Below are 12,050 nucleotides of genomic sequence, written 5' to 3'. Positions count from 1 at the left end.
TGTTACAGTCTTTTGCTGGGTGTGTTGTGTAAGACAGTTTTCATTGGTTTTATTTTCTGGGTCCCTAATTGCTCCCTTTATTTCTAGGCTTTTGCATGGCTTTCTTCAGAATAATACACTGCCTGGCTGCTCACGGGCTTAATTTGTCATCTTCTTGTTTTCTATCCTTTGTTATCTACAGGTCAGTTTGCAAAGTTGAGTGCAATATCCTTCTCTCTCCTCTCAAGTAAGTATTATTATAATTTAGAAGACTGTTTGGAATTAATCCTCATAATGTGTATTTCAGTTGCAATGCACCTTGAGCCATCTGAATGTGTATGAGAATGCTGTTTCTTTCTTCTTTTAACCTGTGTTGGGATGCCTAGGAATCTCTCTAAAGCAGTTCTAATTTACTGAAATATGCTCCTAGTCCTGAGGATTCCCATTAAGCTATCTTTTTGCTTTGTTGACCATCAGAGTGAGAATGTGGGCTTTTCATCCCTAGGGATGACAACAAATATATTAGCCAGTACAGAGACACCTTATCCAGAAGATAAGGAATCAGATTACTTTTCAGGAGACCTGAGTTTAATTCTTTTTAATGCTTTAATCAATGCTAGGATAACTGAAATAAATAATTTCTGGTGAGATCAGAACATCTACTCCCATGTGTGAAACAGAAGTCAGGCAAATATTACAAAAAACAATCCACCAGCTGCTTAACCACAGAGGTATCTTCAGATGTGTTGTGGAAGTTTAAAATGCCCCAATCCAAAGTGCAAGGCACTCAGCTACTAGCTAGTCTGGCAATTCAGACACGGTAAGAAGATCTATAAATTCCCTGCTATCCTGTATTCAGGTCATGTTCCTTACACATGCCAACCTCACAGTTGCAGCACCGAGATTAATGCCAAGTTCAGCAATTGTGTTTTTCTTCAGGAAGACAGACAACGTCTATTTTTATGAAGTAGCCTGTTATTCTGAACACTTGCCCAGGAAATGGGAGGCCACACGTTTCCTTTTTGCCTCATCTGAAGCTGTGGGCTCTGCATTTCTGACTTCCTAGGAGAATGCCCTGCTGTGACGATGGCAGTGAGACAATGCTGTCCATCCTACTGAGACACTGAACCATGGGGTAATGGGGCCAGAAAGGCGGGAGAAGTCAGAATAGGGATCTGAGTCTGGTCTGTAAACTGAGCCTCTTCCTCAAAGCCAGAGCTAATGGCAAACAGAGGTCAGTGATCAAATGGACACTACAACTTGGGAGCAGGGTGATGTTCAGATGATCCCCTGCTCCGATAATGAAAACCAGTGAACTAGCCTGTGCCAACTCTAGCGGGAACTGATATTGTTACATTTTGTATGCCATGTTTTATGCTAGACCTCCTTATTTATAAGACAACTTTGATGGCAAAACTTGACCCTGATTCAACCGGTTTGCAGCTTCTGCTGACAGTAAAATTTGGCTGTTAAAATGTATACCTTGTGAAAGTAGCTGCTAGTAGGTATTTCCAAAGCAATGTCTCTTGCAGCTAAAGCTGCAAGAATAAATGGATGTGAAAAGCAAATAAACTGCAATACCCAGAGTACTATAAACACCAAATAACTGCTCATAAAAATTGTCCTACTTTGCCCCTCAGGTTACATTCATTTTCTCAGTAGTCCTGTTAAAAATATGAGCTGTGTAGAGTTTCCTAAACATTGACAGCCAGGAAAATAAGTTTTTTTATTCTATTTTGTTGCAGTTGTCAGTTATAGATGAGGTCACAGGAAAAGGAAAATAGATCTTTCAACAACAATGTATGCATATAACTGTATATAGTGTAAATGTTATATAGAACTTAATTTAATTACAGTTTGCAAACTTGCAAATAAGTTGAAAAAAATCCTTTTCATTAGAATTATAAAACTGAGGCAATTCCATTTAAGGTTTCGTTTTTTGTTAGGAAGCAATGTTAACGTAGTGATGTGAGGAAATGCATATTGCTGTACAGCCTGCCTTTCTTGAAAATATGTATCCTGTCTCAAATTAGCAGAGATCTGAGACTACTATCTCATCTCCTGGATGAGAAGCATTTGGAAATCCTGTCAACAAGAAAAAAGAGTTTCATTGTGAAATTCTTTTTGGCTCCCAGGGAAGCCCTTCAGCCAGTAGCAAAGACTGTAATATTCCCACCAGCTGTAAAAGCCCAACCATACAGAAATTAACATTCAAATCTAGTGGATTTGGCATTTCACCTACATCCACAAGAACAAACTGCATTATGGTACATTATGATAAATACATCTACATGTGGTGTGTCTTAGTCTTCTCAAGATTCACTCTCTTGTGAATATGGAAGTCTGTCATATCTTGTGTGTTTTACTCAGTACTTACATTTCATGGCATTGGAAAAATAATTTCAAAATAGTTCATACCAGTCATGGTACATAAAGTGCTTATGCTTTTTACGTTGGATTCTTGCTTGCAGCTTAGAAACTGCACAAAGAGTTTTATTTCTAAGCTGTTATTCAGTCACTAATGATACAAATACAGTCCATATGACCCTAGATGGCCACATGAGGTGGAAAGCCAACAGACTTTCCTATCTCACAACAGTATTACATTTGTGCTTATTTAAAAAAAAAAATAAAAAAATGAGGGAAATGAGATCAGTTTATCATAACTGCATATGAGTGATATTGCTGCTGATGGCCAGCCACAGAGTTTTGTCCATTTCCTCATTTCATTAATCTGGGGTTGGTGTCATTTGATTAGGGCTTAATGCAATCTATTTACATTTTTAAAAGTGCTATGTACAGTTTTCTGGAATTGATTTTGGAATAACATCTCATATAACAAATTCCCAAATTCCGAAGACAGCAGGTGATTCCAGTAATATATAAAACATAATTTAGTTGTGGTTTCAGTTTACTTTTTATGTTAAATGTACTTGTTTTATTTTTAGTAAAGTAACAGAGTGAATTTGAGCTTGTTTTCAGCAGGCACTAGGCAGATCTTAACATCAGGTGAACCTGCAACTTTGATGTTATTTTACCTCTGTCCCCTTGATAGCAGTTGGTTTTTTGCCAAGGATAGCCAATGGGAGCAGAAAACCTCCATTTCAGAAACTGGTTGAAAAGTCATTTTCAATTAATTGCTGTTGACTTGTGCAGTGAACATATTCCCACGAGACCTACAATTTCCTAGATTTTCTAAAGCTATTCTTTCTTAATGCTGGCACACATTTGAGTTGGTCATGCCTAATTCATTTATATGCATTATTATAACAGAAAAGAAGGTGTGACAAGCTAATACAAATCAGACCTAAAGCATCCACTGAGAGGGAGTACAGGGAGGAGTCTTTATTAGAGATTTTGTTCTCAGGTTTTAACAGTGATTCTCCCTCTCTCAATCAAAACATGTAATAATTTCAGTTAAAGACTCAGATCCATTCCCACTCCAAACTCTCTCACTCACTCAAAACCTTATAACATAAACTGTTGTGGGATCTGGGGCTTTGAGTGGCTGTGGGTGACATTTTCCACTGCAAAAGTGCCTCAGTGGTTTGTATTGAAACAGGTGGAATTTTTTTGAAACACAAAACCCGCAAATCCTCTCAATTTTTTTTTATATTAATGCATTCTTAAAAAATTACTATATATTCAACTTGACTGTTTTTCCAAGACAGAAATCTTACTGAGTAACACTTCCATATTTTTCTCATCTCTTGCTTTTTTTTTTTCCCAAACTCTGTTTTCATGTTTACCAGCAGAGATTAGGAGTATCTCTGCTGGTAGAGAGATGGTATGGTCAGTCCAGTCCGCCCAGTGTGCCACTGTGAGAAGGGCTTGGTGTTGGCTAAGCCAAAGGGCACAGATTAATTGTTTAAGTGCTGTGAAGATACAATTGGCCTGCGTCCATGTTTTTTTCTGAGAAGGAAAGATTTTAAAGCTATCATGCAGTTCACTGGCTGTTGACATTTTCAGTCCTTTGCAATGGGGACTTCACCATTTACTGTTTGGGAAAGATGGGACACAGAATCCATAGCCCAGAGTCCAAGTCAGGTTACTAGCCCTCAGCTGATGGACATGTGGGTGCTATATTTGCTGTGTCCACAGCCTGAGGTCTCATTTCCCAGCTGTGCCCTGGCCTCTCTTCAGCTCCAGGGCCCTAAATGCTGCTACTCAGAGCAGCTCACACACTACAGTTCATTCCTTGCACAGATTTCATGCCAGGAGCTCAGGAGATCACAGAGGAGTGATGGTTGGTGTGTTGGTTGACTGGACCCTCAAGAGGCCATTTGGTCCAGTCTCCCACCTGATGCAGGTCTTTCTGCAACACAAGACCATGTCAGCCATGGCTTTCTCTAGCAAAGATTAAAATTTACACAGATAAAAATTTCACCACCTCCCTGGGCAGTATCATCCTTCTTGTACCTTTTATTTTGGCCTCATGTCCAAGCTGAACCTCCCAAAATGCCTTTGTCTTTCTTCTGTACTTCAGCACTGCCAAGAAGATTTTTGCTGTGTTATCCCTGTAAATACCCCTCAAATAGCTGCTAACTGATCCTCCCTTGACACTTCTGCCCCAAGCCCAGTTTCTTCAGCCTCTTCCTCCTAAGCCAGTGATGCAGCAGTGAAGAAGAAAGATACAGGCTGTAGATGAACTGCTCATATACATATAAGTCATACTCTACTAGCACAATCAAATGATTCAGCATCTCTTTTTGTTTTTTTCCTGAACAAATGCATAAAAACCAGCATTATCAGGACCATTCCATTTGAAAATAACAAAAGGCTGGCAGCACAGTAATTTTCAAAAATGTCTGCTACATTCACTCAGTTATGTTTTGGTTTTCATCTTTATTTTTCCCCTTAAGTCCTCCTCTTCTTAGCATGTAAGTTTAAAAAAAAAGCTGTAAAAGAACTGTGACCAAGTTAACGGGGAAGAAGCAACTTTAGTGAATTCAGTTCTAAAATTACACAAGTGATAGGGGTGTTTTTTGAAAAATCACTGAATGATAAGTAACAGAAAAGAACCTGTGGATTCCGTTACAGAAAAGGTCAAGAAACAATTTTATATCATGACAAATCATATGAGTCCTGACTTGGAATTAATTTTGGCACTTCTAAAATGTTGCAATGAATTTAAAGCTCTGAGGTTCATTAGTACTCATTATTTCTTGTATGAAAATCTCTCTATCCCAGTGCTGGCTGTGGAATAGAGAAAAACCTTGAGAGAATTTAGAATAATCCTTCCCACACTCCACCAAAGAAAAGTAATTTATCCAGAAAATTTGAAGCAAACCCAAATACTTAGCATTACTGTCAATGTCATCTTAATGCTTCCCATGCTTCACAGGCCCCTCTTATTTTACTCTTGTGGTTTATAATGATACTGTCAAGAAATACGAGATGTTCCTATATTTTAGGATATTAGGAAAAATTTTGTCACTGACAGAGTTGCCCAGCACTGGAATAGGCTGCTCAGAGAAGTACTTGCTGAGTCACTGTCCCTGGAGGTATTTAAAAGGCAGGTGGATGTAGCACTTGGGGACATGGTTTAGTGGTGAACATGGGAGACCTGGGTTAACAGTTGGACTCAATGATCTTAGAGGTCTTTTCCAACCTAAATTATTCTATGATTTACATAACCCTGAAATTGATTCGGTAAAATTCAATCTTCATCATGGCCAGTCTTCGCGAACAAAGATTTGGGAAAGGTCTCCACCCACATTTGTTACAAGCGCGCTGGTGATACAGGGCTTTGCAAATGCAGGTAAGGCCTTCGAGCCTGCGCAATGGATTTTTTAGGTGAGACACAGTGTGCGCTGAACTGAGCCCACCCTTTAATCCTAAGGTTCATCTGCTGGGGCCAAGCGAGCTTGGATGGTGGCAATGAGGTCCTCAGGATGTAGGTTTGTTTAGAGTGACCTTCTCTTAGATGGATGGCCTTACAGGGCTGAACGAGCTCCATCTGCCCGGGTTTAGAGTTGTCCTTCTCTTCTGTGTGTTCCGGGGCTCCCCTCTCATCTCCCACGATGGCACTGTCCGCACAGGCAAAGCTCCCATTTTCTCGCTCCTTTCCGCGCCCGGGGCCAGGCCCAGCGCCCAAGGCCAGCCGGGCCGCCGTGAAGCGTGAGTTCCAGGGCCGGCCCAAAAAAAAAAAAAAAAAAAATCAGTCTTGGGCAGCTGAGAACTGACCTCTTCCATGCCTTTCATTTTCATTTTTTGGCTGAATTGTGAAGAGTGAAATATTCCTTTACTAAGATTTCCGAGTAAGTTTGCAGACTTAAGCGGTACAGATGCATGTCTGATTTTTAAAACATATCATTTAAAATGTACCTCAGACATTTTTTATGAAACTTTCATTATACTTGCAGTGCAGGTCTCCTTTCCTTTTGTCAACGAAATGTTAATGCCTGTCTTTTGTAACTGCCTGAAACAAGGAGACACTAAATTAAGATCATCATAACATTTGGAATGCATAAGTATTAGGGAATGGGATGGAATTGTTTGTGGTTGAATAATTAATACAATCAAATGCTGTCAGGAAGGAGAAGCAGCAAGCTTCTACCTGACCTTTCTTATTCATCAGATTTAACTATTTTTGCTGAAGTAATCTGCATTTCATCTCCCATCTTGTAGACCAGCCCTATGCCTGAAATGAGTAGAAAAGAATTCATGTCAGTAGGGTGTGGTATTACGCTGTTATTATCATATCTCATGCAATGCAGATGGGTTTTCTCTCTGAGGTAGTTCAAGAGAAAAAGGGCTGAGCTCCTTAACTTTGGAAGAGTCAAGTATGTAAACAGTGTCCTTACAATAAACGTGCCAAAAACAGAAGTTCGCAGTACAGAAGTTCGCAGTATTACCTGACTGTAGATCCTGACATAGTTCTGAGAAAGAGCAGCAGTAATCTATCATGAATTTTCCATTATCAACTAACATGTTGATGACTCCTCTATAGGAATATAAGATACTCACCGACGCTTCAGGATACAAAGGAGCACCAGGAGAAACTGGTGCACCAGAGGACTAGGCTGTTTATGAGCTATTGTAAATCATCCTCTTCAGTAACTACAGGTTCTTTTAGACAGAGTGAAACATATCCAGGGCAAGTAATATGTATGGGGATGCTCATGATGGTGAGGGACTGTTAATCGAGTGGCTGAACACTGTGCTCAAGGGGAATAATCCATGAGTTTGCTACCAACAGCTATTTATAGAGCGACCTGGAAGGGTAAAATGGAAGGGAAAATGGGAACACTGCAAATCTGTGTCAGTGTAAACTGAGTTACCCCGGGATCCCTCAGCAGAGCAGGGAACAGTCTTCTTGCCCAGGGCAAGGAGAGTTTCCAACTTCACACATACCCTGTAAGTTCCTGTTTACAGCTCAATTACCTATGGCTCACCTAGGTAGGATGGCTTTTTCCCTGTCTTAACTCCTTAAGTGGTAACCACAGGAACCGTCCAGCTCCTGCTTTTCTCTCTCAATAAAGCAGCACTCAAAGGCTTTACTTGCTCTGCCTGTGTGGGTGCAGCATCTTAAACCAGCACTCTTTAAAAACCTTCCCTCAACATTTCTCAACAGGGAAGCTGCAGTCAGACAGACAATGACAGCTACGTAAGAACTGATGATGAGGAGAGCTGCTTTCGGACAGACGATGAAGAAAACTCAGCTGCAAACTTCACAGAAGAATGGAACCAAGAGGTGCAGCGTCTCTTGACAAAAAAATCACATAACTAAGTTCTGAGGACTGTAGCACAGTACTTTTGTTCTAAGAGTTGTAGTTTGTAGATGTGTGTTTTTGACAACAAGACTTTTGTTTAAAGCTAACTTATATTAGCTACATCTTCTGTAACATGGCTCATTACTGGTGAAGCAAACAGACTGATGTACGTACTGCTGTTACACAGGACAGTGGTATTAATAACTCACGTGAACCCTTTGCACATGATATTGAACCTGTTCAGTTTACAATGACAATACTGTTTATAGATAGAAATTTGATTTCTGAATACTTTGAGATTTTAGTAGATTGGTTTACTATACACTGTACATTTTTTTCCACAGATGAAATAAAAAGCGACAATTATGCATTTAACACTGAATAATAATACTCCTGAGTGTATATATCTAGTAGCCCAAAAAACAAAGTACCAGACTATCTTTGCAATTTGTTTGCAAGTCTTTAAATTAAGGCTTATACAAAATGTACTAAAATAATAATTATAATAATATAATTAATAATAATAATAAACTTCTCTAATTTAGGGCTAATGTGTAACTTAGGAATGTTTCTTTCAAAATAATCTAACAAATCAGCCATAGAAGTTAGTGTAAATATTTTTTTTCCAAATAGATATCATATACAAAAGGTGACATTCAAATGATATAGAATCTAGTTTTTAAATCAGCACAGATCTTCTTAAAACTGTGAACTATGTTTTGAAATACTCGTTGCTAAAGCTGTTTATAAACCACAGGTGCCATAAGATCCCTGAACTGACTGATGTTACGTATAATCCTCCATGGTATTGTTTCATTGATGTTTTAGCTTTAGTAGGCATGTGTTCAACAAACTGGCTCTTTCCATCTTTCTGCCCCTCCTCTCCTCCCCGCCCCCCTTCATTATGTTATTTTCGAGGCCTTCAGCTTTAAATGTACAGGCTTAAAGTGCGCTTGCAACTGTTCTCTTTTGATTTCCGAATGTGTACTGCCTTAGCCAGCCACCAGATGTTCTGCATGCTCTCTTGGAAATGTGTAGTGAGACTCCTTCAGAGCTGGATGGAGAAATAGCAATCAGTGAAAAGCACAAGAAGAGCGGTGGATTTTTTCAAAAGGACAGGCATATAGTTACAGGGTTGGAGATTGGTCTGGTTTAGTATTTTTCCAGTATCAAGGCATTTCAGGAGAAAGGAGACTGACCTGGCCATTGTGGGTTAGACAGTGAGACTGCTGGCTAAGAAGTGTTTGCTCTGCTGTGACTACAAACCTACAGATGTCCTGAGCAGGGATTGACACAAATCAGCTGTAACGTGCTCCCGAGAGCACAGTGCTTGGAAATAAAGGTGACACTCATATGGCACAAAGCACTACCCTGCAGAGAAACCAGAGCCAGGCCCTCAAGAGCTGGAGCAGCAGCAGTCAGGGACACCAGATGTTCCATGCTGGCTGCCCAGCCCTCCTGAGCTGCACAGTGTATGAGCTCGGGATCACCTCTGTGCCAAGGTAATTTTACTGTCCTAATACAACATTAGGCTTCCAGTACCTGGCTGATCTGAAGTGACACTGTCTAACAGCCCTAAAAACAGTGGTGTTTCATACAGATATTTCACACCAGCGTAGTTTGCCTACAGCAAGTGATGAGACACCCATCTAAAGCAGGTGAACATGGCTTGTCTGTCCTTGCTTTCATGGTGACATGGATGTGCACTGCCATATTTACGTGAGATTGTAGCTCGACCCAGTAAATCCACTTGTTTGCATGTACTCTCCAGGCTCATGGCTGTTTCCCTGGGCACTATGTGTTAGGGAATGAGTATCTGTATGAAAGAGCTGCTGCCATTTTTCACTTCCATATTGTTTTATTGCGTATGCAGATCTCTTGTCCACATCTCCTTGCATATCTGGGCTTGGTCTCAGACATCCAAATGCATACTAAGGGTTCTAGATATCTTCATGTAAGCTTTTCATTTTTGCAATCACTGGTCTTTGCTCCTGGGATATGTGCCACCCTAGCAAGGCAGGCACCATATCCTCCACTGCCTCCTCCTCCAACCTCCTCTCAGGAATGGGTTAGCCTCCACTAGTGCCTAGCACTCCATGTTTGAAGCTACTCCAGTGAACCTGTAGACATTGCTGTCAGCTCAGGATTCCAAGTAAGCATTTTCTGAACAGGAAGAAGACAAGCTAGAACACAGCTACATGCAATGGCTGATTAATTCTACCCATGTCATGTTTAACTGTACCCAGAGTAAGAGATCCCTCTCATCCATCATCTTAATGTCTGCGTGCTCATTATCACCATGCTTAAAATAGATGCAGTAAACTAAATCCATTGCAAGAGCTTCTGAACTAGGAGTAATGACTAAAGTTCACTAATCAAGTACTTTTCTTTTAGGCTGGTGTCAACAAGGTGATCCCTTAGAGCTGGAGTTCTGGGTCCCTTATGCCCTGGAGCTCTGAGATGAAGCACCTCTTACTTAGCTCTCCAAATGTCTATTTTAAGCATTTTCCAACTGTTAAGCTGGCTGCATTTTCACCCAGCTGGTCTTTGTCTGTTTGTTGAATATTATTTTGGTTGTGGTTTGCGGTCATTAAAACAGTTATAGAAGAGGTCCCTGGCGTGGCCCTTTTCTTAACTACCAATGGCCCACCACAGCAGTCAAAACTCCGGGTGGTTTTACTGTCACTGGGGGAAAACCAGTGGTTTGGAATCAGGAGACAGGGATGTGAAGATGTATAGGGTCCTTGAATGTCCAAAGCAAAGGTGGAGAATGGGTTGTCTGTAAGTAGTAATGTTAACTAAACTGCATAAAAAGGTGTGTGGCCTTTGTTGTGATATAATATGTATTTTCTTATATGCATGAGCCAAATTGTTGCATCATAATTTATCATAAGTGTGTCCACCTTTACTTTCAGTTGTCATCTTCTCCCATCCTTATTGGTTCTTGGCAATTACTGTAGATAGACCTTGTAAATATTGCAACCTCGGGTTGCTGTAATCACGTTGGTTCAATTCAGCAGACGGAGCTGTGAACAACAAGCACTCCACTGTGTCCTGAAGACAAAAGGGCATTTTTACCTTTGAACCAAAAAAATTAAAAAAAGTATGAGGAGTTACATCTTGAGGCTACTAACTGTAAGACATTTTTAAAACTACTGTACTTGACACCACTTGAGACAGATATAGAGACACTAAAGATGTCACGATATTCATTGGTATTGTAACAGAACTGCTATTGTATGGGGTTTTTGTATTGCTGTTAAGTATTGTTTTGTGTGTGTGTGTTGGAACCTACTGGGGACATGTTATATTTTGAAGTGATTAAACTATTTAATTGTGTGTCTATATTTTGGAATGGAATTATTTCTTCATTAAAAAGATTTTTAAAAGGAATTTATGGAGCATCGTGTTTGTGGCTTTTTATGGGTTTGGATGTCCTGTTCCATGTAGCCCAAGCAGCGTTTTCTTTTTGCAGGGAAGGAAACTCCATCTCCATGGTGCAGCAAAAAGTCTTTTCTTCATCCACACTGTCTCCTCTTCACAAGAGAACTCCATCCACCTCCTTTGGAAGTGCTTTGAACATGGTACAGAGCAGTACCCGCTTTCAGTGGCCCAAGCAGTTTCTTCTTTCTTCCTTTCTTAATTTTCTATATTTTTAGCAGTTTCACATCCTGAAAATGCAGTTCCCCTGTCTGTAAAATACCTGCCCCTGTATCCACTTAACAGCAATGAAAATGACCATAAGCAGAGACACCAGGGCCTGACAAGGTGCCTGGTACAGACTTATGGGGGGGACCCTGGTCCTCAGGAACCTAAACTACCTGCAATGGTGTGATTTTTTCTTACCGACTGTGTTTGTCTGGCCTTAGAAGGAGCAAGACCTTGGAACCGACACATTTGAATGGCTTTACCATACACAGTTACTTGTTTTATTGCAGAAGGACATAAAGTCTTTGTTTTTCCAATTACACTTTGAAGATCTCTTTCTATATCAGTTGTTGGTAATTACAACTGATTGCTAACCTAAAAGAGCATGGCAAGAGCTCCTGCTTAAAGCAACAAGTTTGTGTCCTGATGCAGTGCTTGGAGGTACTTCATCAGGACGCAGCAGTGTATGGAGGCAGTGCCCGGCTGTGCTGCTGGCCCATGGTGGGAGCCCTTCCCAGCTCTGCCACTGCCATGGCAGAGCATCCCACTGGCAGCTCAGTGCAGCCAAAGTGTTGACAGCTGTGCACACAACATTGTTAGCTGGCCAGTTAGTTACACCAGGGTGAGATCTGTTAGAAGGAAAGCAGTAGCAGCACACCAAAAATATTCTCTATATACTTACCAGATATCCCAGTGTCTTGGGAAGCT

General features: G+C 40.5%; 1 protein-coding gene across 10 annotated transcripts in view; it reads left to right on the top strand.

Annotated features, from left to right (window-relative positions):
* Nucleotides 1-11,087, top strand: part of DTNA (dystrobrevin alpha) — a 229,422-nt gene extending 218,335 nt beyond the window's left edge. For all 10 annotated transcript variants that reach the window (XM_017831626.1, XM_017831644.1, XM_017831698.1 and 7 more), the window contains 2 exons: nt 182-226; nt 7,556-11,087. In XM_017831626.1, the coding sequence (XP_017687115.1) occupies nt 182-199 (18 nt within the window). In that variant the 3' untranslated portion in view covers nt 200-226; nt 7,556-11,087. The remainder of the gene's footprint in view (nt 1-181; nt 227-7,555) is intronic.
* Nucleotides 11,088-12,050: the final 963 nt, after the last annotated feature.

The sequence above is a fragment of the Lepidothrix coronata genome, unplaced genomic scaffold (assembly GCF_001604755.1).
Source record: "Lepidothrix coronata isolate B3197 unplaced genomic scaffold, Lepidothrix_coronata-1.0 Scaffold6, whole genome shotgun sequence".
Lineage (NCBI taxonomy): Eukaryota > Metazoa > Chordata > Aves > Passeriformes > Pipridae > Lepidothrix > Lepidothrix coronata.
The sequence above is the reverse complement of the archived record's forward strand: the minus strand, read 5'-3'. Positions and strand labels throughout refer to the sequence as shown.